Source organism: Diplotaxodon limnothrissa, linkage group LG5, assembly GCF_057381915.1.
Source record: "Diplotaxodon limnothrissa isolate DT_005_m linkage group LG5, D_limnothrissa_male_GT1.1, whole genome shotgun sequence".
NCBI classification, from domain to species: Eukaryota; Metazoa; Chordata; class Actinopteri; order Cichliformes; family Cichlidae; genus Diplotaxodon; species Diplotaxodon limnothrissa.
Window position 1 is genome coordinate 19,610,009 of NC_140600.1, and position 27,932 is coordinate 19,637,940.

General features: G+C 42.1%; 1 protein-coding gene across 1 annotated transcript; it reads left to right on the plus strand.

Annotated features, from left to right (window-relative positions):
- The first annotated feature begins 220 nt into the window (after positions 1-220).
- LOC146632136 (zinc finger protein 385A-like) lies at positions 221-26,372 on the plus strand. The gene is made up of 8 exons (XM_085354098.1): positions 221-693; positions 15,482-15,627; positions 19,688-19,798; positions 24,400-24,580; positions 24,759-25,088; positions 25,564-25,751; positions 25,842-25,928; positions 26,043-26,372. Exons 1-8 carry the CDS (start codon positions 681-683, stop codon positions 26,268-26,270), a joined length of 1,284 nt encoding a protein of 427 aa, XP_085210224.1. The 5' UTR covers positions 221-680; the 3' UTR covers positions 26,271-26,372.
- The last annotated feature ends 1,560 nt before the right edge of the window (positions 26,373-27,932 follow it).

The following is a 27,932-nucleotide window of genomic DNA, read 5'->3' on the forward strand; positions in this document are numbered from 1 at the left end:
ACTTCCCTTTGCTTCACCATGTCAACAACTTCTTTCAAGTTTCAGTGACTTTCCACCATCTTCAAAACACACACACACAGTCCTTATTCCCTCTGATCTGCCATCCGTTGCTGGGTCTCCCCTCCTCTCTCCTGCCCCTCCTTTTCCGTACACACACTCCCTCTCTGCCTGTATCTCCCTCCTTCCACAGTTGTCCTCACATATTAGGTTCCCCAGTCCTAAGAAGCAGAATTAGCCACTGGAATCTTGTGCACTTGTTTCCTTCACTCCCGGCAAAGAGGTGACAGCATAACAGGAAAACACAGAGAAAATACAGACAGACACAGAGTATTAGAAGCTTTTTGAAACGAAGAGGATAAAGAGAGCGAGAGAACCGAAGATGAAGAAGCTGAACATCAAGATGCTTGTAGTTTGATGCAGCCACACTGTGGGCATGTGGCTGTTTGCACCGAGCATTTCCCTCTTCACTCCCCAGCTGACTGTTGCCAGTTCTGCGCTCACGACGCTGAGTGTTTATTTATTTATATTTCTACAATAATGTGAGCATACTTTTTTTTATTCCACTCAAAGAGGACGGCATCGCTGTGGTACTTTACGCTGGCTGACACACTGACCTCCGGACTCTCTACTGGTCAAAGGAGCTGGATCGCATTGAGCATCGCGAAGTGCAGAAGCAACCAATGTGGGGCTCAGGTAAGATCATAACAGACTACTGAGCAATGCAAAAACACCCACCAGCCTGAGTTTGCTTCCTTTGATCAGCTTAAGAAGAACTGAGAGGCTGGGTAAGCCGGGATCCCCTCATTACTGCAATATTCTGAGCAGAAATAAAGAGCGAGTGACAGTGGCTACACGAGGCTTTGAAGGTTTCTCTCTTTGATGAAAGTTAGGCCAGTCTCCTGCAAACATCAGCACGTAGGGTCAGATAAGACTTTGCACTCACACTTGGTGTGACCCTTTACACACTTCACTGATATGATGCAGGAAATGGATGATGGAAGAAGGAAGGTGCATAGAAGGAGGAGAAAGAAAGAGAGCAACCTTTGGCGTGAATAGATAGAACAGAACTTTTGTTTTCCCTGACATCCTTAAACAAATTGATAAGCAGAACGGAAAAGCTTGTGGACACACAAAAGATATCAGTAATGTTTGTTATTAAAGTGAAGGCTATTCACAGCTAGAGCTGTGTGGGGGTAATTCTTGTGTGCCCAATGTCAGCATATTCTGATTCCTCATATATACAGCAGTAGTAATAAACAGAATCTAAAGCACTCTGGCGTCTCGGTTAATAGCATGTGAAGTATAAGACACCAGTTTTTGGGTGCTTACATAGAGGGAACTGATTGCACATCTGGCCTCTGCTCACATTATCCTTAGTTGAATCCCCATTACCTTCCATCATAGTTATTCCAAGTATTTGTCTTAATCTGGTTAAAAATGTAGTAAGTGCAAATGAAATTATTTGTTTATGATCACATAAAAAATGCTTTAATAACACTAAAATATTAACATATATAATTTGCCCCTTCCCCATCAGAGGGCACTGTAATGTACAACACACGTGCTGATGAAGTGCCCTGTACCCCTTTACTCTACACAGACCTGTGTTTAGTCCAGTGTGTGTCCTTGTGTGTGCCTGTTTGTGTGTATTTATATACAGTGCATGTTAGTCATTTAGTTAATTCAAGCCCATTTTAACCTCCACGGTGCAGTAAATTCAGTAGATCTTCTCTCATCACGTCAGTGCAGAAATACACTTTACATTATACAGCTTTATAACTAAGCGTAGCTCAAGTTAGTATGTAGTTCATATGTAGAACAAAAAAAACAAACAAACAAAAAGACACTTATGCTGAGTGTGACATAATTTGCATTTACTTCATCTGCATCGTCTGTTTGGCACAATAGCCTGTATTGGGTTACGTATACGTTAAGTATATGCTTATGGCTATTCTAATGTTATCTGAGGTGGACTAGCACAACACTTCAGGCCTCACCGCTAAAGATTAAACCTAAATTGGACTTTTTGACAAATCAGTCGATACAGTCATGGCCACCCGGGACAGTATGCAGTACACAGGACTACTGAATGAACAGTATGCAACTAAACACTGATCAAAACTTTAATACTTTATTCTAAACATAATGGGAGCCGTACGAGTCGTGTAAAAGACTAAGTACACCCTTCCTGCTACTATAGAAATTCACAGGGTAAGTAGAAGCTGATCAAACTTCATTAACTGATCATCAGCAAGTGTGAGCACCTCCATACAAGTTGGTACTAAGGCAGTTTGCTGGTTTGCCACAATGCTACAATCCCACAATCTTCCCAGGATTGGACATCCCAGGAAACTCACCCCATGGTCAGACTGTGCTATGCTCAGAGAAACAGCACAAAACCCAAGAGCCACACCTCAGACTCTACAGGTTAAAGCTAAACCTTCACTGAAACTGGTTCATGCAACAGAAGAATGATGCCAAGCACAGCAACAAATGTTACAACACAAAGGCTGAAAAAGAGAAAAATCAAGGAGCTGCAACAGTCCAGTCATATGCCAGACTTAGAATCCAACAGGTGCATAAATGAATGCCTGGAAACTTCATTGAAATGACGCAGCACTGTAAAGAAAAGTGGGCCAGAATTCCTCCACAACGACATGACAGACTGATAAAATTATACAGAAAACAAAGTTATTGCTGCTAAAAGTGGTTCTACAAGCTACTGAATCATGGAGTGACTCCTGTGAAAACTTTCTTCATAAATGTTCAAGAAATATTTGAATAATGATTAAAAATTACTTTAAATAATCCATTTGAGTTGTCATTAAATCCACTGTATAATTGATCAATTCAGCAAAGATATTCTTTCACACTGACAGAACTTTTTGTTCTCCGAAAACCAGAAAGGCTCTTCATTAAGTAGACAAGGCAAAGACTTAGCATAAATCCCCAAGGACACACACACGCACAGACACACACATACACAGATGGGATGGTTCGTCACATGAGCTCTGAGGTCCGATTTCATTTTCCCATGGTGACATCCATTAAAGTCATGCTGTGTCTGACCCTCCACCCTCAGACAGCCATATTAGCACCTGGCCCATTGGCCACAACATTACACCTGCCTGCATTATTCAGGCTGACTCTACTAATGAGGAAACCTTATCACACACACACACACACACACACACACACACACACACACACACACACACACACACACACACACACACACACACACACACACACACACACACACAAACTCTACCCTGGGTTCAAGCAAACTTAAACACAAACAGACTGACACGCAGCATTATTTGACTTACTTTAGGATGACTGTTTAATTATGTAAAAATGGACCAGATCGTGTTGCCTAAAGCCCGAACAAAAGAGTTCATGTGACAGCCCGATCTTGTGAGAAAGTGTTTGACGAAGGCTCGCACATCCATTAGCACAGCATACACCTTAAACTCATTGTTCTGGTAAATGTTGGTATAGGAGTGCGTGCAGTGAGCTTAGTATTTAAGCTCATTCAGCACTCTCTGCCACTGCCTGTCAAACAGCTGTCAGCTCCCTCTTTCATCCTGCTGTTTCACCATATCTTCCACATTTCCTCACCTTACACTTTCATCCCCGAGTCAGTCTGCATTAACCTCAATTTCTCCTCCCCTCCCCACAATGCTTCATCGAGTCTCTCAAGCTGTCAGTCTCTACTGCGCCTCTGCGCCTGCTCTTCTTTTTGTCTCTTCGCACACTTGTCTGCAACAACACCGTGAACTCGGTCAGCATTTTCCAAAATGTACTGCTGATTTTTGTGTATACAGCTAACAGACAACAGACAGGTAGAGGGAGAGAGCAGAGGAAAATCTCAGGAGGAAATTGTCAGAGCACAAAGACATATTACAGATCTCAGATGTTGTCGATGAGAGTGAAAGTGAGACGAGGAGAGGTGTGTGTGTGTGTGTGTGTGTGTGCTGGGCTGGGGGGGGGGGGTCGTCAATAGTAAACAGGAGACAAAGGGAGACGGAGAGAAGGAGAGAGCAGAATCGACAGCAGCATTATCAGTCTGCGTCCTGATTCAAACACCCCAAGAAAATGTTCAGTTCCAGCTGCTCTCATTGGCTAAACCTCCAACCAATCACAGCTTAGAAATGCAAGGTGCCTTTAGGTTATACCCAACCCCAAAAATATGGTCGAGAGAGAGAGAGAGAGAGAGAGAGAGAGAGCGAGAGAGAGAGAGGCATGCTGTAGTGCAGAGGTTCCTCCTGTGAGGCAAGCCTCCATCTCTCTGGTGTTCCTCCTGCTGGAGTGAATATATAACAGTGAATAAATTACAGGCTTCATTGCAGTAGATTGAGTGCATGCTGTGTTGCAGTCAAGGCTGCTGTGTTTCTCCTCTGGCAACAGCTGCCTGAGACGTGTACCGAGACTTGAAGGAGAAGAAGAAGGAGAACTATCTAATGTGGATGAGGGACACTGAGCGGGAGGGAAGACACAGTGTAGAGAACCAAAGTGAAGGTTGTGATGTTGGATGTCTTTTCCACATTGCGTTTTGAGAACCAGAGAGGGGGGCGCTTAAGATTTGAGTCGTCCTTGTAGCTGATCAAAGAGGAGAGGAGTCAAGCAGGAAGATAACGTGGGAAAGAGAAGTGGGAGAATACAGCATGATCTTGGGTAAGACAGCATTGGAGGGCTTTTTCCTCCTCCGTGCTCTCATTGATCTGATTGATTTTGTTTTTCTTCCACACAGTTAGATTTCTGTTCTGATGAGATGATCTCTTGTGTATGGTGCAAACTTTTGATATGCATTTATGCGATGTTTTCTTTGACATGCGTGATCAATGTGTCACCCTGTGTGAAAGAAATCTGTAGGGTCTTGTGAGCAGGCTCGCTTTGCTCCAGTTCATTTGACTTTGTGTGAGAACTTGACTCTCACGCTCACCAAGCTCGTGTACATTAGATTATTTTAAGGCAGTTCCAGAGGAAATAAGGACATGCTGTCTTAAAAAAATATATGTATCCCACAAAAAACATGAATATTGCAAAATGAATGAGAGAAGAGACCTTTAACCACATTAAGGCGATTAAGGAAATATTCCAAATTCCTATGAAAATGTGTTCATTTTAAGTAGTCTAACATGACCCTAAGCTGAGGTAGTCCTTCATTAAAAAAGAACTTAGTGCATTATGTGATCAATTATCTCAGTTTCTCTTGGCCTAAGGCATAAAAGCACTCACCACTGACAGGGTGCAAGACTGCATGTCATTAATCAGTCTAATCCTCCGCCTCGCCAGCAAGCTTCATTACGGAACAGATTCTGGAAACTGGAGATCTGGCTTTTAGATTCCGTTTTTAAAGGAGAATTTTTAAGATCAACAACAATGCTGGCTCACTTCCCTGTGGTCGGTACATACATTACTCCAACATAATGCTCAAAGGTGTCAGGGGACAAATCAGCATTAAGAAGAAGTATAAAAAGGTCAAGAAAGCAGTGCCATAAAGCCACAGAGTGGTTTTTTTTGTGCAACAGAATAATGAACTCCAACTTCAGTCTATATAAAGGCTGTTTTGTATGCTTGTACACAAATTGAGTTTGGATTACGTTTGTGAAACGCATTTACTGCAGTCAGTTGAGTTATGCTGATGTTTTGCAATCTGCAGAATATTACAGTAGCTCTTCAATGCCCCGTCCAATAATGTCATGCACCGCACTTTTATTTAAAGGCTAAAACAACCATCCTTTAGACACAATCATGTGAGGCAGAGGCGTATAATTTAGAAACATATAATTTAGATGATGTTTTCCAGTTCCAGCCTTTTATCTTGTTCCGTTTATCAACACTAATCCATCTTTCCTCACAGTAGATTTGATTAACCACTGTGACCTTGTCCCATGTACGTGTGCGCTGACTAAATATTTGACTACTTTATTTTTGTTTGCTTGCTCTTACCCCTGCTCGAGTCTTCCTGTGATCTGAGTGTGAGCTTGAGCTTGTGGTAATCCTTTTCCCAGTGCAGAAGCTTTAACTCTGCATGCATTAGACACTAAACGCGCTGACACATGATCACAACAACATGGGCTGATAGGATTTTATAAACTGTATTAGTTTCCTTTTCGAGAGACAGAAGTAGCTCCAGATACTGAAATAGCAACCATGAAAGGCAAAGGCAGGAACAGCAAAGATGGAGGGGATGAACAGGGAAAGCCTCCACCAATCTACAGTCCTGTGTCTCCCTTCGCTCTGTCCCTACATTTACACCTAGTTTTAATGTCTTTTGATGAAAGGAGGAAAATCAAACATGTTGACACAGTGTGCCTCGCAGACTAGAAGAACTGTGCCGAACCTGGCTCATCTCCCTCGATGCAGAGCAGTGGAGAACACAGTTTAGTAACTCTTGTGTAATTTTTGTGATGAATATTTCAGACCCAGAGGTTTTTATTTATTTAAAAGTGAGCCAAGGCTTCCTCTAGTCTGATGCAAAGACCTCAGTCAGCACTATATAAAAGTTCACGTCTTGCATCACATCTAGACACACATAGACGAATTTTCCCCGCTCATCCGTGGCCTCCAAAGGAATCAGAGGTGCACGTTGACCCCGATAAACAACATGACCTTTAAATCCAGGCAATGCAATGAAGGGTGAAAAGTATTGGCATTTTAAATGGAGACAGAGGGCTGCCACTCTGTGTTCAACAACCTGACACACATTTCATATGCTTAAGAAGCCTGAAACTTTTGCAGAGAGCGGATTGAGAACTGCAGGACTATACGGGGCTATATGCTGACAGTAAATGCAGCAGAGCTCAGACAGGACATCAACAACTACCTTTTATCACACAAGGAGCTCATGCAGTCCAGAAATTACATTTTGTTTATCTAAATTACAGTGAGATAACAGTAAAACCGCTGCAGTAAGTGGCATATTGTTTCTGAATGTATCGTTGTTATTTGTTTATATAAACTGCTCGAGGAGGATTGCGCACAAATGACCCATAACTCTTCCTAACCTTACGCTAGTCCAAACTGGCATAAATGGGTCACTGGACAGTGAAATCAGAGTGTGTCATTTCGGGGGACACCAGCATCTGCGGTATCGTATAATGTCACAGCAAAAATGCTCATCACCACTGCTTTTTGCACGCTGAGTCTGACATAGTGTCATGTGATGCTGGGCCACAATAGCCTTGTTTACCCACCTGTAAGTACTGCAAAATGAAAGAGGAGTGATGGTGGAACTGTGAGAGGGGACCAGAAGTGTGGACCCAGGAAACGAGGTAGAAACCGTGATCACAGTTTGGTATATAAACTGTAATTAATGTTACTGAAAATCCCCAAATTGACCAATTTTCATTTTTGCAAAGACGCTTCTCATGCCTAAAGTCTGTAAACCTGCAGCAAAAGTAATGATAGGTGATGTTGCTGTTAGATCAGGAAATCTCATATGTCATTTTGGAAGGCAATAACACATTTGTCATTAAGTTTGGAGCCCTTGTTGACCATAATTATACAGTTAAATGCTCTGAAATCTACAGCACAAAACAGTAATGTCTATCATTTACTGATTTAAGGACTCCAAAAGTAGCATGAGAACATAGGCTGATCATACAGTTGTTTATTGTTTATTGTTCTGATGTTATTCACACTATGTGCGCCACCCGCCTCAATCTTACCCTTGCGTGTTGCTTTATGGCCATGCTATAGCATAAAACCACACTCTCCCTTTTAGACTGCAATCAAATCCCAAAATACAACTGGTCATTTCTGCTTCTGTGGAATAAAACCTGTGCTGTATGTATTTCAGCTGTATACCACACAATCCTTCTTTGTTCTCTGTGACTTTTCTATGCATTGAAGATCAAGTATTCCTTTCTTTTGTCTGTTTTCTTTTTTATAAAACGATGATGCATCTGGCTGCTGTTTGTCTGATGCCATTGTTTTGTATGTGCATTTTTACTGAACGTGTTTGCTTTGGATGCTCTTGTGTGTTCTGTGTACTTTTGGTTCTCGGGTTTCTGTATGTCTGTATCTACAGTAGTATATTATTCCACCACCCAGCAGGTGTTTAAATGATTTGAGGGAAAAAAGGGATAATAATGTGGGGCAGGGCTGCTGTTCATGTTGTCCTGGTGGTTCTCTTAATGGCCTTCACTTTGCTCTGTGTAGCTTTGTGCTAAAGAGCTCTGGTAGAGCCTCAATGGTGCCTGCGACACAATGAAAGACAAAGTTGGCAGTTGGATTCGGGCTGTTTCCAGCAACTCCCCAAAGAGCTGAAGCCTGACACGAGCTGAAGAACAGGCAGATGTTCAACAGTCTTTTTAGGAAACAAATCTCTTCAGGATGCAGCATGTTGACATCCACACAACCATGCAAAAGACTGAATAGACAGATGCAGTTTTAACATTAAAAGCTTATAGTTTAAAAGGAAATATCTGTATCAGTCAACTTTGTAGGTGGTAAAAGGGAAACTTGTGAAAAGGTCAAGGTGCTGTTAATTGGAGAAGTGGACCTTCTAACTGACATACGGATGGTTTTTTATGTCAACACAGAAATAGTAATGCATCTTCTGTTTCCAGTTTGTTAAGTAGACTTTGGTTTTACTTTATTAATATTATAACTCTTTGTGTGTCTTTAATGGAAGTATAGTAGATAAAACTACTAATGCTGTTGTTTTTCTTAAAGACAGAACCTTGAAATGCTGCAATTCTGGCCACAATAGGCTTAATGGGAGAATTTCCTAAACACATGGACACAAATGTGTTGGACACTCCTTGGCTAGGAGTTCATCAAGGAGTTTCTTGGCTGACATCTAGCAAACTCGAACACTTCTGGTGAAAAGACTGCAAAAGAAAAGCCTGTCATAATCAGTAGCAAGTGAGACAATGAACATATATTACTAATATTCTTAAGGTTCATTTATTAGTATTTGGTGAGTTGGTTTCTGTGGAAGTTTGTTTCCACCACCACAAAAATTGTATTGATCCTGTCGCACTAGTTTCTATCAGATGCCCATGCCAGCATTCGTTTCTATCAATGATCAATATTTGGACTGATCCACCCTCCTCTAATGGTAAATGGCCTGTATTTGTATAGCGTTTTACTAGTCCCAAAGGACCCCAAAGCACTTCACACAACCAGTCATCCATTCACACACTGGTGATGGAAAGCTACATTGTAGCCACAGCCACCCTGGGGCGCACTGAAAGAGGCGAGGCTGCCGTACACTGGCGCCACCGGGCCCTCTGACCACCACCAGTAGGCAACAGGTGAAGTGTCTTGCCCAAGGACACAACAACAACCTGAGACTGTCCAAGCTGGGGACAGCTCGAACCAGCAACCTTTCGATTACAAGGTGAACGCCTAACTCTTGAGCCACGATCGCCCCTAATTTTAATAGTCACATGGCAAATAATTGGCTCGCTGTGTGGTTAATTTCACCATCAAAGAGTTCTGAGCTCCAGTTTAAGTGAATGAAATTATAGTATTAAGCAGATATCTTTGCTATTAGCTGATCTTGCAGCATTAGCTGATAAATTAGCATCTCACCTTTTTCTCCATATAGTGTCACTTCTGGCTCTTAGATAAAATTCCGAAAAACAATATGGATGCAATATGGATGCAGTCCTTGTTGAGGCTTCAAAAACTGTTGTCAACAAAGAATTGAGTGATGTCACAGACCTACATCATATTTACTGTATACTCTTTGGGGTAAGCTTTAAGCAGATTGCGCAGACACCTCACAGGAGACACTTTGTACTCTGATACACAGTTAAACTGACTTCTACCAAAAGCAAGTCATGGCATGTAGCTGACCCACTAGAAGAGGCATAGCATGAAATTGCTCATCCATGTACGCTTTGCATGTGACTTGCAGAGGTTAACCCTTTGCAACAGCTGTAGCCTACTTGACTTGACTCCTTTCAGTATTTTTAAAGCAATGTTTTTAACCAGCATGTTCCACGCTGTGGTTCAGCTGCATGGAGTACGACTGCTTCCTTTAGGTAGCAGATGGCCTTTGTTCTGTACATTAACCTGCAGGTCGACATGGCTCTTTACCTCCTCTGGTCACCTTGGACTCACCTCAAAACATGCGGCTCTTTCCCCCCACAACCCCCACCCCCTCCTCTGATGCCTTCCTTTCGCCTCCTTGTCCAGACCTCCTTTTCTCGCTCACTCGACTTGAACCACTCAGTTCAGGCCATTAGTTCTCAGCTTATCATCTCCAGTTCCTTGATAGTCACTTTTTTTTCTTAACCTCTTCATGGGGAAAGACTGTGAAAAGACTTGAGAAATTATTTACAGGAAAATATCCAGACAAAGCAATGTCCTGCATCATTACAGAATAATTTTTAATTTTAATGAGAGCAGTGAAAAATCTGCAGAGGAAGAAAAAAAAGTATTCGGTAATTACAAACACTGCATCAAATCAGAGACTGGAGCTGCAGAAGGACTAAGGAATCTCAAGAGCACTGCATAACAGGCACACACACACACACGTTTCCACTGAAAGAGGACTTCAGAGAGTTCTCTAGGAGGCGGCATTTAAGCTTGGCCACTGGGGCGCAAAGCATCTATCATTAAAACAAAGTGCAGAGTGAAATCAAATGTGTTCTCCTTCTCAACCACTTGACTCTCCTCTTCGCTGTGTCCTTTCCAGATCTCACACAGACCAACACAACATTAATCAGAACCCAGCCCATAAATTACCCTTTTTTTTAGAGCATCATCTATTCAGACTACAAAGGTTTGTGTGCGAATGTGAATGTGTGCACCGTCGTCTGTCCCCCCGCTTAGGTTGAAATAGCTGCCTTTGACTTGAGGGTAAGCTGAGCCGCAGTAAATTGGATTTCATGCTCAGTCCTTCACAGCAGCAGTATGCGACACTAAGACAGACCCATCTTCCCTCTGCATTCACGACAAAGTTAGCACTGTGGTTCTTTAAAGGTTGGAGCTTTAAACACAGTTGCATGACTTTCTTTTTTTTCTAGGATTGGTTTTAATGTCAGCTCTGCCAAAGTGTGGCAATTACCAACTCAGCATTTCAGCTACAAAACTGAAAATGTTAGTCGTGAATCACAGACACACCAATGGTGTCATCTGCGACCAAATGTTGGATCAGCTCTGTCTCGCATTCCTTTGTACTTCAACCTGAGGGTGAAAGCCAAACCCAAATGCAGTGAGCCCAGTGGTTTTCTGGTTATTAGACACCCTTCCACCACACGGTTGCCTCTGTCTCTGCTGCAGTGACAGCAAGGGGGTTTTTGTCAGGAGGCAGGCTGGTTAATCCACCACAGACGCTCATTTCAGAATTATCTGTGCACAGCAGGCCATTTAGATGCAGATGTGACGCGGCTGGCATCGTGTGCCGGTCCTCTTGAGCGTGGAGCTAACAGGCCTGGATAAAGGTTTCTTTCTTTGGTGGGAGCCTGCAGTGTCTTTGCCTCTCATCAGACTTCATTCTGGCAGACAGCATGTCACACAATCTCCCATCCCCTTCCCTCCCGGTCCCATCATGGAGCACGAAGATGGAAGCAAGCAGGGAATACAGAGAGACTCCTGCGACGCCACTGACATTGACATTACCTCTATGATCATTAAACCTAAATTGGCTAAATGAATTGCCAATTTGAGAAGCCTTAGTCACAGCATACTGGTGTGTGCACCGCACGCCTGTGTGTGCACCTAACGGGGGAGATAAGATTCCATCTCTGGTTGTCTGTTTTCCTTTTTCTTTTCTTTTTTTGTCCCTCCTCTGCTTCTCTTCATTTCTGTCCAACTACCTCTCTCGCACAATCTACACAAAAATTCAATAAGCTATTACACAGACATTGATCTCTTTCTCACACATTTGCATGGGGGGGGGGGCGAAGTAAAGCAGTGAGATGACGGTGCTGTCAGTTCATTTCAGTGGAGAAAAGGAGCTGTAGATGGTGAGAACTGGATTTATGGAGTTTGGCAGCATCTTAACACTTTAATGCTCCTCAGAATGTGTCCAATCAATGCTCTCTCTCCCTGCATGGTCGTGGCATTCTCTTATCTGATGTCACTGTATATCACTCAGGAGCTGGGTAGGTCAGGGGACGATGCTGCTACGCTCACGCCGAATTGGTTGGTGCAGAACGTGGCACTAAAAGCAATGAGCAGCATTGTTTTAATGTAGCACTCTACTGTGTCTGCACTGTAAATACAGATTTACTATAGAAGACGTTCTTTGACCTTTAAATTGTAATATAGCGTAAAATGAGCTGTGGATTTACCAGAAACGTGCCGGGAATACATTTCACCAGCCCAAGAGGAAACACAGTGATGATGTCTCTCCATCGCTCCACTCAGCTGAGACACTATTGTCCTATTATTTGCTTGGCAGGGAATTAAACTGTGCTTAATTGCATTCAATTTAGTTTCTACTTTTTTAAATTTACCCTTTTGATCGAATAAAGAACAAACAGAATTTTAAGTGTAATAGGCAGAAGGAGAGTGGTGAACTGATGCTTGAAATAAGTATTATTTACAGTATGCTGCATGTAACCCTAACCCTAGCACCCGCCCACTAAAATAGCTTGGTGGTATGTTCATGAACATTTTTCTCATTTACACAAACACAGTCCTGTGGCTGTGAATACATCCTGCTGCCTCATGTTAATCCATGTCTGAAAATAGTTCTCAAAATGCTACTAATGCTACTGCTTCGGGTGCAGCCGCTTGGACACCTCCCACTGGTTTATGAGCTCTTGCTTCAACTCGATGATTTTTTTGTTCATCATTTTGTTTTTTTTCTCTTTTTATTAAACCAGATACTACAAGTGGAAGGGGATTCTCACTGAGAAACCAAAGACACCACATGGTCATACAGCAGCAGCTGGTCAATCACCAAGTAGCCTTGGCTCAAGGCATTCCCTGATTAATTTTCCATGTGACTAATAAATTGGAATATTTCACAAACGGAAAATCATGCTGCAAACTAGTGAATGAGAACCGAGAGAACTCATGGCCACAGACAGTCTCTTTACTGTGCAGCCACACAACCAGTAATGACCTCGTAATACAGTGACAGGTCTGTCCCATCTACACTCACCAGCCACTTCATTAGGTACACGTAACCTTCATGAAAGCATATCTAATCAGCTATTCGCAGGGTCGAGACATGGTCGAGACGACCTGCTGAAGTGTGAATCGAATGACAATGTGGAAGAAAGGTGATATAAGTAATTCTAAACATGGCGTGGTTGTTAGTGTCAGATCCAGTGAGCAGCCTAGGAAGGAAACAGTAACGGATATAACCGCTCTTTGCACATATGCTATGCAGAAGAGCACCACATGTTAAATCTTGAAGAAGATGGGATATAGCAGCAGAAGACCACACCGAGTCCTGCTTCCTGTCACCTATCAGGAAACTGAGGCTCACCAAAATTGTAAAATTGAAGACTGGAGAATCATTGTTTGGTCTGAAAGCTCTGCTGCAATATTCAAATGGCAGCGTCACAATTTAACATAATCGGCTTCAAACCATGGATCCATCGCTGCCCTGGTTAACGTCTAATTGTGCAACTTTTTGCATATTTGGGCCTCACAGTACCAGTTGAGCATCATTTAAACAGCCTACTGAGAATTGTTGTTAAGAAAGAAGGAGGAAAGGAAGGAATATAGCTAGCAAGCTAGATATATAGAGAGATAGATGTTTATATTCCTTCTCTCAGTATCTGTTGTTGGGCAGTCACTCATGCCTTCCTGATGGTATGTCGTCTGAAATTAGATGTGTCACTCCAGTTTTTTTTTTATCCTTCACAAATCTTGCTGCTTTTGTTTTAAAGAGGTGATAATGGCCACCATTTGAACTGTGGGCTTTATGTCTGAAGGACATTTAAACTACAACCTGTAGCCTTACACCTATTTTTTTCCCATAATATCAAACACTCTCCTTCTCATGCAGCACATGTAAAAGTATTCACACATGATTAACAACAGCTACAGCTCAGCTTTACCTGTCACAGCCTCCCAAGGACACTGAAACACCCTGAAGAGGAATGCCAAAAGTACAGACTTTCCCCTCCATCTATTTCTGATCCTGACAGTAAATTATTTATGTCTCCCCTGTTGTAAGAGACGGGAGCCTCCTCTGATACCAAAATAGTCTTTTCTTCCCCTCGTTTTGACAAGTGACCAATTTTCTTTTCAAAACTAACAAAACTGTTAAGGAGCCTATAGTCATCACAAAGAGGCAGCAATAAAGGGAGATGACTGCATATAATCTCAAGAGAAAAGATTATACAAATTCTCTCTGGGTAGCTAGATTGGGCCTGAAGTGTCCTGCTGGTTTTACACTGGAGAAGAATAAGTAGTGGAAGCATAGGTGGAAAACAGAAAGAGGATGATGATGAGAAGAAGGAATGGAAGAACTGGTGCTGGAGTGAGAAGAAGTACAGATGAGGGATAGAGAGCCAGGCAAACAGAATAAGAGACCATGAAATAAGGATAGAAAACTGTGCTCGGTGCGAGAGACAGAGACACTGGGAGAAATGGAGAAAAGACAGATATCTGCAGCACCCGAGCTGCGAGGCTTAAGGAGCTTAGCTCTCCTGCCCATCACAGAAAAGTCTTCAAGTGCAGGCATTCAGTGCTGCTGAGCAACTACTGAGAGAAAAGTGAGCAGCAAAAGCAAAGAGAGGAGAGGTTTGGGTGATGAGTGGGGTTCAAATGTGAAAAAAGGCACAGAGGATGAGGGAAGCAGCAGATTTTGTTTTGATACAGTGAAAGAAAAGATGTGTTAGAACTTGTTGTAAGATTGTTGGATATGTTTTGACACTTCTGGAAAAAAACAGCTCAGTGTTCAGAGTTATATACAGAGTTCATTCCTTGCTTTGATTTTAATGGCGGCACCCGTCCAACATGATATCATTTCAAAAACTCATTAATGAAGTGTCATAATATTCATTCTTGGCCCAGATCTGGTATTGATGATGACGTCAGACCACTGAAGAGTCCCTGTTTTGTTTTGTTTTTTCATGCCTTGACGTTTGAGCAAGCATCAAGAAATTTCAAAGAGCTTTTTCTGTGAATTAACAAAAACTTTCTTTTATAATAAAAGGACAGTGTGGGCAATCAGCTGCACATTTATTTCTTACACTTTAAGAGTACTACTTACAGTTTTATTTTACACAAGAGCATTTATTAAAAAATGAGACATACTATTGAGACTTTACTTCTTTTTCTTATCTTAAGACATTACAGGGATTAACTGTGTAGTTAAACTTCCTTACAGTGACAGAAAGGGGGGATTTCACAAGTCCAGCCCACTTAGGATCAAAGTGGGCTGTATGTGGCCCATCATGTGAAATTAGTTTGACATCCCTGGTGTAAGCTCGTTTTCCAAAAGGTCAAACTGCTCCTTTAAGAAGAACGCTTTATGGTTGCCGTCTTTTACTAGAATATGTAATTATTTATAGGTTTTTTAATATCATTGTTTGCATATCTACCGCAGGAGGTGTAAACCGCCCAGGGCCTGTCCCTGCCTTCCTCAGGAGCCCACCTGTCATCCCACCTCCACTGGATATGAAGCCGTTCCTCCAGTTCCCCCTGGAATCGCCTCACCCAGCCAGCATCGGCCTCTTCCACAACTTTAACACAGTGAGTGCTCACAGACATTCCTGTGCATATGCGTACAGGCAGCGCCTGGGATTTGTTATCAGTTTGTTTCACTTAACAGGAGACAGAGTTGGTATTCAGTTGTGGCTCCGGAGCCTCTCGAGTGAAGACAAGTGATAAACTGATAAGGGATTTATGGTGTCTAATACAAAATAATAAGGTGACAGCTGTTTGCTTTTTATTCAGCACAGTGAGTTTCAGTATAATTGAGAAAATGCCCAAGCGAGTGGTTTACAGCAATAAAATGAGTTACAGCTAATCAATCGTATAAGAGGCACGGGCTGTTCTCCACAGTCAGCATTTTCTCCACCTCCCTCACATTTCTAGATTGGGTTTCATGTGAAGGTCATCGTGGTGACAAAAGGGGACGGGCGAGCGCCACCCACAGACACACACACACACACACACAATCAGTCAACTTGGGCAGAATGACCCTTGTGCAGGTTTATGATTCATCCTTCATCATCAAGGGCATTGAGTGTGGCCACTAATCCCACAGCACTTTCATGCAAATCATTCTCTGTCTGCACAGTAAAAATTTATACAAGTCCACAATACTAAAACACTCTGTGTGAGTCACTTCAACATCTACTGTCATCATATAAGATAAGAGGCTGCGGGAGCTTAAAGGACACAGTGAAAGGCAAACTGACAAAAACAGTTGATTACAGTGATTATTGCTTCAAGCTGAGTTATGGTCCTGTTTGGAGTCAGGTCAACCTCACCAGGTTTACAGGCAATTTCCAAATACTTAACATTCTGCAGAGCCTACAGTAGATCCAGCCTTCTTGCACTGAGACTGCACAGTACTGCGCTGTGTGGTAAGAGCTCTTTAAACTGCTCTTTAGAGCCACGCAGTCCTAGGTCATTAGTCCAAAACAATTCAGGCTGTTTTACAAAAATGAAGACTGCCTTATTTTATACACTTCAGCGGGGAAAAAATACACATTTCCATGGTAACAATCTGCCGTTCCCATTCAATTCACATAATTATGGTAATAATAGGGTCCAAACAATGACAAAAAAAGAGTTAATTTAGGCATAAAAATGCTACTGTTCATCTGGGTGCCTGCCTTTGAATTTCTCAAACTAGCTGCTGGGACATTTTCAAAAGGAGTGAATAGAGCAGAGTTGCTGAGGCTCTGAAGAGGTGGCACAGCTGGCTTTTTTTTAGTTTTTTGGGGAAAATGAATTCTCAGTAAATTTGTACTACAGTACATAAGAGAGTCAAGAGCTACACTGCTCTGCACAAGAAATAAAAACAGATGCTGACATACACTAGCTATCAAGCTGTTTTTACACATGCGCTGCACCCTCACACTTCTCTAGACATTAGCCTGCACAGGTGCATGTGAGAACACAAATGTCTAACAGAGTCTTTGTAATGTTCACGTGTGAAAGTGGCTTTAGTTAGATCCAACTCCTTAGTCCTCCTGTTGTTATAGGAGGAAGAGTGCTGCATTCAGAAACATTTTATAACTTGTTAACAGAAAAGCCAGTTTTGTGTTATGCAACGTAGAGGACAAGAGCCACATCCAGGCAATGTATTTATATTTTATAAAAGCTTGTTTAATACTGTAGAAAACAACCTTCAGCCAGGAGTTCAGTATTCCCATGTCAGACAGCCTTGTTGACTGCCGGGAGCTCGATAATTAGACTTCAAGTGCAAATTTGGTTTCACTTCATAATTCAGTCTGACATCGTGTTCTTGTTTAACTGCGTTCGGTTTGGAAAGGGACGTTCGTTTGCACTAAGAAGTCAACAGCAGGTGACATATCTGTTCCTCAATTTCCATCAACATTAAGCTGTGGCAGCTGATGATTTCAGTGTTATCTTCTCTCAATGATGACTTGCAAAAGCCCCTGTAGCAGAAATTACATTTTTTTGCTGCACTGATGAGCAAAGCAGAAATGCAGGACACAATCTGGAGGACAAGAATGTACCTACCTGTCTTCTTTAGATTTCTTGATTAAAGCAACAAAACACCAGGGATCCACAGACAAAATCTAAAAACCTTTGCACGGCTACTTAACCAGTTTTGGTGAAGTTGCTTCCTAAAGTGTTTTTGATGCTCCCATTAGATGCTGAAGATAAATTTTTGAATAGAACTCTGTGTCCTATAATGTAAAACATCACCTCTTTCAACAAAGATGCTTTGCAATCCTATCATGAAACGCTTCCAGCCTTTTATTATGAAATATTATCTAAATCAACTTTAATGGGCATGCTTCTACCAATCGATTTGCTGTTGATTGCAATTAAAGATTCTTTAAACTCTCTGTCAGCTAAGCTATATGGTTATGTGGTGTATCCAAAGAAAAGGTTTATATGCAGCCAGATATGTGGGAAGCATCTATAAAGTGTGAATTACTGGTGCAGAAAAAGCTCGACTACATGAGGAGAGTTAGAGTGAAAGAGAAGATGAAAAGTGGAGTAATAGGTTAATGAGGTCATAAGAGTTGGGACAGAGAAAGAGATCCTGATGAGAACAGGTGGTCAAAGAAAGGCAGCGAATGACACGCAGTGATGGGAGACTACAGAGAAAGACACAACACACACGCACACATTAAAAGGCCCCAGATACATACCCATATGCACAACAGACAGGTTGAGCGCTGAGCTCACCCAGACGCAGCGCTGGCACACGGACAACTGAGCAGATGAAAACAAAACAAATTTGGAGGTGCTGCAGGTCTCCACATGAAAAGCACAAAACAGTCGAAAGATAAACCAAAGAGCTGACGTCACAGGCAAGAGGGGGAAAGACGTTTAAGTCTGTAAATATTTCTAACAATAGATTTACACCCAGTTTAAGTCCTCAGACCAATTACACCATTTCCCCTGGTGCCTGCAGCTTCACAGTGTAAACAGTCTCTCGTTTGGCAGCATGCATCCAGTCTGAGAAGGAGATGAGAGGTGGAGTAAAACCACAGTGGAGTTTTGGCTGCTTAATGAGGGCAACACCCAGCACTGCGGTTTCCAAACCCTGCCAAAGGGTCAGAGAGCTCACACGACTCCAATGCAGTTGTCTAAAAATGAGGCAGTAAAGAGTATGACATGGCATATTTTTCCTTGTTCTGGAAATGACAAACATGGGTATTATATATATATGCACGTCTTGATGCATGCTCAATCATCCAGGTAAGTAAATCTCCAAAAGTTGGAGAAATGGTCGAAAGATAGAGACTGAAGAAGTCACTTGGACGAGTAACAAAACGTTTCTCCCACTGAAAACGCTACGTCCAGATGAACAGAATAAACTCTTAACTTAAAAAAATATGAATATATATATATATATATATATATATATATATATATATATATATATATATATATATATATATATATATATATATATATATATATATATATATATATATATATATATTCATATTTTTTTAAGTTAAGAGTCATATTTTTATTATTTTGGAACTCATCACATGTCTGCCTGTAGCTATGATATTAATGTCTCATCTTGTGGTAACCCCTTAACCCTTTTACTCCGCTGTTATTTGTTTAAAAAACAATCATCTAAAATGCAGCAAAATCCAAAGAAAAGCTTCTATCTTTTCAGAGTACTGCATGGAGAAATTACTGCTTCTTGTAATACACTGGTATGTAGGTTTAAAAAAAGGAGCTTTTTTTCTGCACACATAGCAGTGTAAAATTCTTGGAGATTGCGAGTCTGTAATTAGGCCCCTCTAACCCTAACATGAATTAAAGCGTTTGAACGGCACCCAAGAACTCAGGCACAGACAGCAGCACCAGCTGCTGCAGAGAAAACACACACCTTCCTGTCCGCATCAATCACTGCTCCCTCTTCACTTCCCTCTTCCCCAACTCTATTTTATCTCCCAGCCTTTCTTCCCCTTCAGAGGCTGTCATTCACCTGCACTTTTTCTTCAGCGCCTCTCTCTCTCTCTCTCATCCACATTCACTTGGCTGAACCTTTGAGTGCACTGCAGTTAGGAGAAGCACTGGCCTCTGAATTTCTCCTGTGGTGCTGAATTTTTGATGTGACCTCTGGGCTGTCTCTCCTCAGATGGACCCTGTCCAAAAGGCTGTGATGACGCACACCTTTGGGCCACCTATGATGAAGACAAAGCGGCCAATCATCTCCTGCAACGTCTGTCAAATACGCTTCAACTCAGAGGTATGGCAGCTTAAGCAGTTCCAGAACAGGGTTGCTTTCATGGCCATAAAAATCCTACTAACTGACCACTTGCAAAATTCACAACACAAACAGTAGCTTTTTTTTTCTATCGGCTTAGCTTAGGTGAGTAGGATGCTGGGGAAAAAGTGACACTCAAACGCAAAAGCATCCTAGTTTTACCTGGATTATTAATCAAGTTCCTCAACCTGCTACATCAGCACCTGTGTGTCCTTTTATGCAGAGACCTTCAGATTAAATAGCTAAAAGCTTAAGTCTGCGGTGGCACATCCACTGTAGAGTGCTTTACCACACTGTGGAAACCAGTGCTGAATGCTTCTATAATAAAATTTAGTCTTATGTTAACACCTCTGCTTCTAGTTTTTATTGGATTTGGGAAAGTTTTGAGTGCCAGGCTTGTTAGCCCAGTATTTCAGAAGGTTTGCTTTAAGAATTTTGAGTAGTGTTGCTGCAGGATTTTAAAGTTTGGCGGGTGTAGCAGTTAATAAAAGGATGGGGTTAATAGAAACTTAGTTGGTTAAAGACATCATGTTAAAATAATGAATATCTGAATTACTTCAATCCAGAATTGAACTTGTATTCACTGCACATGACCTAAAAAGTCTGCAGTCTGGACTTGAAGTTGGTTGGTGATTGACTGCACAGCTGGAGAAGGTGAAAACTTAGTTCACACTTTAGCAGCTCCATTTTTAGCTTGTCCACCAAAAAGTGTGGGGGGGAGGAAGGGAGAGATATACCTGCTTGCTTCACTTCTGCTGGAATTCTCACACACATGGTAGTATTAAAGTTTCAAAGGAATGTTGTCTCAGATAAGTTCCTGATTATCCAAAAACTTGTCTTTTTAACTTGTGCAAACAGAAGTCTGAAAAACATTTCTTAGCTGTTGACGGCCACCTTGTGACTATAACTGTTCTTTATCCCACTCTGACGAGGCTGTAACTGACATTTGTACGACGTGTTTGCTGGTTACAGTAAAGCAGGAGGATGGAGTCCTAGAAGTTTCTGTATTGCTGATGGGGCACATTTGTGGCACATTATGACTAACAGTTGGCGCCTATGCCAACGCAAGGAAAGGGGGGCTGAAATAAAAGAGGCCTGAAGTGATGAAACTTTAGAGGAAATATTGGAGTGTCCCCCATTAAGGAGGCAGTCGTGTTAACTGAAGTTGAAAAGCAAATCATTCATAATGTGGGCAGCTACTGGATGACATGCCCAAACAAAAGCCTGATATACAAGCCTGGCTAAAAATATGATTGGATTGCAGGGATCAAGTGCTAAATACTTTCACTCTAAATGCAGTGGTGTGTAAAGGACACAGGCAAGGAGGGAGTCATGTGAAACTTGTGTAACACTGCCCCGTTCTCTCTGCGAGGGGCCGCTTAATTATATCTCCCCTGCTCAAACCTTGCGTGTTCTCACATGGTCAACATTATCATTAGTATTATGGGGGTGGGGTACGTGTAATAGGGAAGTGTTTTGATTCTCTTCACCATGTTCTCATTTGCATACCTGTGCGTCCACTGAAATGTGCATGTATGAAAATGCTTGTGCAGGTGTGTGTGCGTGGCTTATCGTGTGCCCGGGACTTCCAATTCTGAGCCACCTGTTTGTCCAGCCTGCTGCTTTACTCATGAGCTGGCAGCGTGCATCTGCTCTGCTGCAGCTCTACAACACTTTCCAGAGTAACCTGAGAGTCTGGGAGCTTAAAGCATAGTGGACATTCTTTAATAATGAAGGAATACTCTACTTACAGTGCTGTACTTGGCTTACTCATGCTGTCTGGTCTGTGCCATGGCTCTTAAGGGAATACGAAGCGAAAGCAAATTGTTGATGGTGGTCACTGGGAGTCAGGTGCCTATCACTGCTGCTCCACTGTAGTCCCACATGCTGTAATTATAACGCCGCAATTCATTTAAGGCCACAGAGGACAAATTAGCCTGCCAGTGTGTTCAGCTCTGCTCTGCTGCAAGGTTGACGTCACACCATGCTGCATTAGCCATCGTCACCACTGCTGTAACATGCTGGACACCTCTCTCCCTTTCCCCATCTCTCCTTGTCCTCCTCGGGCAAATGCAAAATCATGTTTCATTACCGTCCCCCATCCGTCTGGCAACTTTTGTCTTTTCTTTTTCCTCATCGGTTTTCATGTTTCCACTTCTCCCTCTGTGGGGGTATACTCTATGCCGTGTCTTTCTCTCCACCTCTCAAGCCTCTTTCCACCCCCTCTTCCTGTCACTGCTGTCTGTCCTCAGTAGATTTGGCTGCTAGACCAGCTCTATCTGCTTTCAGTGCCTTTTGTCGGTTTATAGATAAAACATCAAAGCACATCCTGCTTAGAGAGAAAAAGGATTTTAGGGACATTCACTTGCTCTCATTTTCTCCTTAAATCCCATTCCCACTTCTTCATTCATCTAAATTCTCCTTTCCGTTGGCTCTCACTCAGCTTCTCTCCATCCATTTCACCTGCTAAAACATAGTTTCTGTTTTATCATATGCTGTATTATTTACCTTTCTTCTTACATAAAAACCCCTCATTGACATCAATTGCTTTGGATCCTGTAATGTACTGTGCCCCCACTTCTGATGCTGTCAGGATTTTTTTATGCATGAATGGATGGCAGCCCTTCATTGATTTCTTGAAATTGAAGGTCATTAGGACAGTGAAAGTATCCAAGCACAAGCAGCAAGAAAACTATTGGGTTGCATAAAAAGATAAAAAACAAAACAAAACAAAACAAAACATGAAGGCCGGCAGCACAGAGCCTGGGTTACAACAAGAGAGGCCACTGGCTATTTCAGCTCTCTACTGTCCTTTGTTTGTCGAGTTGTAGGCCCCTCATCTCCTGCCTAATTGCAGGGAAGCACCAGCTGGGGGAGTAGAGTTACACAAGCAGAGCTATATCTGCCTTTCTGTCATCACCAATCAGGATGAGGGCTATATGGGTAACTATCATTGGCAGTTAATACCACAGGCTTACAGAGGCACGCTGGACACGTCCCAGTCGACCCTTTGCCTCAGAGCCCCAACATGTACCTGGCACACGCCTCATGTGGGTTTCTCAGCCTTTCTATTGACATAATGAAACAGATCTAATTCCAGAACGTGTTTGCATGAGCATACACATGCACATAGAGTCACACACACAGTGTCATATATTAAGGAGCTTACAGGAACTATATTTGTACCCTAACACCTCACCCTTTCCTTTGATTTCACTTGATGGTGACATGGACAGTAATATCTGAACTTGGAGGCTTACACTGATTTCCGTATCAGCGGGGAATATTTTCGGATGTAAATCATGCACCACATGATTTACATCAAATGCCAAAGTTAAATACCAGCACAACAAACCTTTTGTGTAATGAGGCAGAAAGTAAGGGCATTGAGGTTAGTGCCCAGCGGACATATTTGTAATAATTGTAACCGCAAACCTTAACCTCTACCACAAAAAAAAGATAATGTTTATGAATATGCAAAATCTGTAGAGAGGTTTCTAGTACAGGAACTTGTACAGTTGGAAGACAGAACAGGAAGCTATGGTCTGAATAGCTGCCGGTTACACTGAAAGCTCAAAAGAATAAGCTGTGACTTCAATGCTCTAAAAAATAAACAGTTACAACTAAAATAAGTACGGCTAATGTAGAAAGTGGAAAGCTCATGAAATATTGTCTTTTCTGGGACCTTCTAGCAATAAAAGCCTCAGTGATGAAGCCATATAACTGACATATAAAATGTCTGCAAAAGGAACCTTAATGCAGCTCTGATATGGCTGTGAAAGTGCACACATTACACGTTAAATCCGTGTGTTTTCCAGGGAATCCTTCACTTCGTAGGTGGGAGGAAGTGAGGAAATGGCAGACTTATAATAGATAACTTGTTTCCTGTTGCATCTTGAAAACTGAAATGTAAAATCCGACATCCCCACAGTAGATCTTTAAATGGCTCCCTTGGAGGATCAGCTTGGAACTGATCCTCTTAAGTGCACACTCGTGGATGCAAACTTTTTGCCCAGCAACTGACTGTCAACTGTCACACCTCACCCACATCCCCCCAGCCCATTTCAGATTATCCCACCGCTCAATAATCATCATCAGCTCAGCAGGCCAGTGCTGTGATTACAGCAGTGCTGAAGGAAGACAAGAATATTCTGGAGACTAATCTTTGCTGACTGCCTCATCAGTGGTGCACCATCACCCGTCACAAAAAACAGCTCAACAGACGCTGCATTACTCCTTCAGCCTCAAACTATGCATGTTTCTGCACTTATACAGAAACTTGAAAGAAGATTGAGATGTTTCTAGCCTCCATACCAAAGATTTAAATTGGGTACAGGATTGCAAGATGGTAAATAACATTTAATAAGCCTATATGAAGATGTCAAATGCATGTAACATGTTCTTTTTTTGTTTGATTAGGGTTTATTATGTGTGTGTTACTATTTGTAGACACTTCACTTGATGATCTATTAGAGTCTGCTTGGTTCAATATGGAGAAAAGACAACCAAGGTGGTGGGCATTTGGAAATAAGGACATGAACATGCCATGTTAAAGTGCCATGTGCTTTATTCTTGTTTTTCAGAGCCAGGCAGAAGCCCACTATAAAGGGAACCGTCATGCTCGAAGGGTGAAGGGTATCGAGACTTCCAAAACAACCCGTCTCCAAGATGGTGACAAGCAACACCATCCCCCTCCTGCTTCACCCTCACCTCCAGGCCCTTTACCATCCAGCCCTGAGCCTGATCCTAACAACAATAAACAGGGTGAGCATCGCCTCTCAAATACAGGAACCTGTCATGAAATGTAAAGTGAAAGTATTGGCAAACTGGTTTATCTAAAATAATATATTTTCGCATCAGGAGAGTCAGAAGGTTCATTTTATTGCTGATTTTGTTTTTTCCTAAATTATTCACTAACAAGAGATCTTTGTGCTGTTTTCAGATGACAATCAGTCCTGTCCCAACTCTAAAGAGTCACCGTCAACCCCCAGCTGCCTTCCTACTTCCACACCAAGCTCAGCAGATACAGAGTGCCCCCTCTTGCCTTCTGTCAACACGCCTTTGCCACTGTCTCCTTCCCCTTCTGCAGCCCTCAGTACACCCTCTGCAGATTCAGCAGCACCAGCAGCAGCTGGTCTTCTTGACACCCCGTCCCCAGCACCCAGCCCATCTTCAGGAGAGTCGGAGGAAGAGAAAGCCAAAAAGCTTCTCTACTGCTCCCTTTGCAAAGTGGCTGTTAATTCCCTCTCACAACTGGAGGCACACAACAAAGGTTAGTCCCAGGGGAAGTGGACAAATTGTGCAGCTTTCAAAGCGTCTTCAGAAACACTGAAGCGTGCCTCTTTAGAAGTTATTCTTCACTTGTTCTGAGTGTTATGTTTGAAGACGTGAAGCAGCTGCGTTACTGCCACTTAGTGGTGAGAATGTCATATTAAAACATGGTAAATGGCAATTGATAAAAACCTTAACACACAGCACCTACACTTAATATTTTCTCACTCAATTCTCTATCATAAAGTCCATTTACTGGCTGTTCTGGAGCTTTTAGTCTTGTTACATAATCCTCTGGAAGTTTAAAAAGCTTATTATTTATTTCAACCACTTGAACAACTTCTTATCCATATGGGAGACTCTTGCTCGTGGAAACATCAGACAAACAACAACAACAAAGAGGCAACAGAGAAAAACATTGAAGGGGAAAAAATCCTGGAAGATGCTCACTCTAGTATTCTTTTTGTTGTTCCCAGGTACCAAACACAAAACTATTCTGGAGGCTCGAAGTGGACTGGGACCGATTAAAGCTTACCCACGCTTGGGTCCTAAACCCAGCCCTGAGCAGGGAGGGGAGCTCTCCTCAGACCCTAACACTCAGGAACGCACCTTCCACTGTGAGATCTGCAACGTCAGAGTCAACTCTGAGCTGCAGCTTAAACAGGTGAGGAAGAAAAGCTCAAAATAGATCCTGAGTGGATTATATGACGAGAAATCCCATATCTGATTTTTTTTTTTTTATTTAATGTTCCAGCATATATCTAGCCGGAGGCACCGCGATGGAGTCGCAGGGAAACCTAATCCTCTTCTCAGTCGGCACAAGAAGCGCACAGACTTTATGGTACATGCTCATTTTTATTTACATGCAGCACTTCTCCCTCATAAATTCATCCTCATTTAGGTTTAATCTTAAAAGGATCAACAAGTCGTTTTTCTATTTGTTTGTTTTTTAAAGGAACTTCCAAAAACCCTAGGGGCTGGACTTTTACCAAATCCTCTGGCTGTTGCTGCAGCAATGGCAGCAGCAGCGTCCTCAAATCAGCTGGCACTACGTCCTCCCGGCCCAGCCTCCCATCCTCACCCTCATCACCACCTCCTACAGGGAACAACCCTCAGCCTGCTGAGGCCAGCCCCAGGACCCATCCGCACCACACACGGGCCAATCCTCTTCACTCCTTATTAATGCTGAAAGAGCGAGGACAAATCAGGAAGAAGCACACTGTGAATCGGAGGCCGGCAACCGCGTGCCATCAAGAGCCAAACCAGCTGGTGTTTCTCCAGCTGGTTTTTCAGGATGATAAAAACATGAACATGGCTCTTAATGGCGCATCGTGTAGCAAAATATATGTTTCCATCCTCTCCAGTTTCCATCAAGCATGGACTTCTTTCAGCATCCTCCAGTCTGCAGCTGACTAAATACCTGCATCTGTCATAAGATCCACTACATTGGACTGAAAACCCTACCTCTCTTAAGTTTATGGTTCATCTGCAAGGATTCATTACATATCCAAACGTTAACAAACATGCCTGCTGCAGTTAGGTGTAGTAGTTGCCTCTGATGTTAGTTGGTATCCATACTGTAGCTGTAAAGGTATAGTGGATTGTACCACTGTAATTTTTTCTATTTTTATTTTTTGCTTTTGTAGCCTATGAAAAGAAAAAGGTGCCCACAGTGTTGATACAATGTCTGCAGTTTCTGGCAAACATTTTCACAGCTGGCTTTTGTCTGTATTGTGTCAGGTTTACAGAAATAAGGAGTGATAAGAAGAACAGGAAATACATAGTTCTTACAGGAAGTCTTAAAGCAGAAGTGATTATGAAGTAATGGTAATCATAGATCATTGGCTACAGATGCACTATGCAGCTCTTGGTGTTTATTCTTAGCGTTTTAAGAGGAAACACAAGCTTAGACTTTATAAGAAACAGAGAACAAGAGGAAATACCCGTGCTAAGTCTCTTAAATCCCCTAAACTGTTTTTCTGATGATCCTCTGATTATCCCCAAGTCATCACAGATCGTGTATATAAAAGTCTCACAAAGCACACAAGCGGTGAGAAATATAAGTGAAAATGTCTTCATTATTTTATCATCTACACAACACTGTGCAAAACAGAAACTTTTCAGTGTCTTAATGGACTGACTTTCACATGCCGAGCACAGCAGGACAGTCGTTGACTCATGGCTTCTATTGCAGTTTGTGCACATTAAAAAGACTGCATTTCACCACTATCTGAATGAAGTGGAAACAGTGTGATGAAAGACACCAGCATTGAAGCAAAAAGGACCACATGCACAGATGAGAAGTTGTATGCAAAAAAAAACCTTTTTGACAGTGTTGCAGGTTTGTGTTGGGATAAAAATGTTTTGTTTGTCTGCTCTGCCTCGTGTGCTCCAATCTGCATCACCCAAAGTATCCCAGTGAAAACTGTTGGCTTGCGAAACTTTAGAGGGAAGCTTTAGGAAATGGAAACTGTAGCAATACTTTAAGCACTCCTGCTAACTTTTCTTGTCAACTGCAATAAAAAATGTCTTCAAATGTGATAAATGTTATTTAGGATTAGGATACTGAAACGTTGCTGTAAACGTAGATTAATAAAAAATAATAATAATAATAAATGGTTCAAGTCTGGGATTCCTAAATGTTGAGTCTAAGTAAAATTATATATATTAAAAAAAATCATTAAACTGAATTCATGGTTGTAACGAGTGGTGACTGGTGTTTTGTTTTCCAGTTATTTTAAGTGTCCTGCAGCACATAAACAGGAAATCTCACTATGAGAAGGCAAGAAAACTAAAGAGAATAACACCCCCCAACCCCAATCATCATATGAAAAGAAAGGTGGAC

Bases quoted from the DNA above. Each gene is read 5' to 3' on its own strand.
- LOC146632136 (XM_085354098.1), top strand. The intron at 25,089-25,563 runs GTTAGTCCCAGG...TGTTGTTCCCAG, and splicing joins ACTGGAGGCACACAACAAAG to GTACCAAACACAAAACTATT. The intron at 25,752-25,841 runs GTGAGGAAGAAA...TTAATGTTCCAG, and splicing joins CTGAGCTGCAGCTTAAACAG to CATATATCTAGCCGGAGGCA.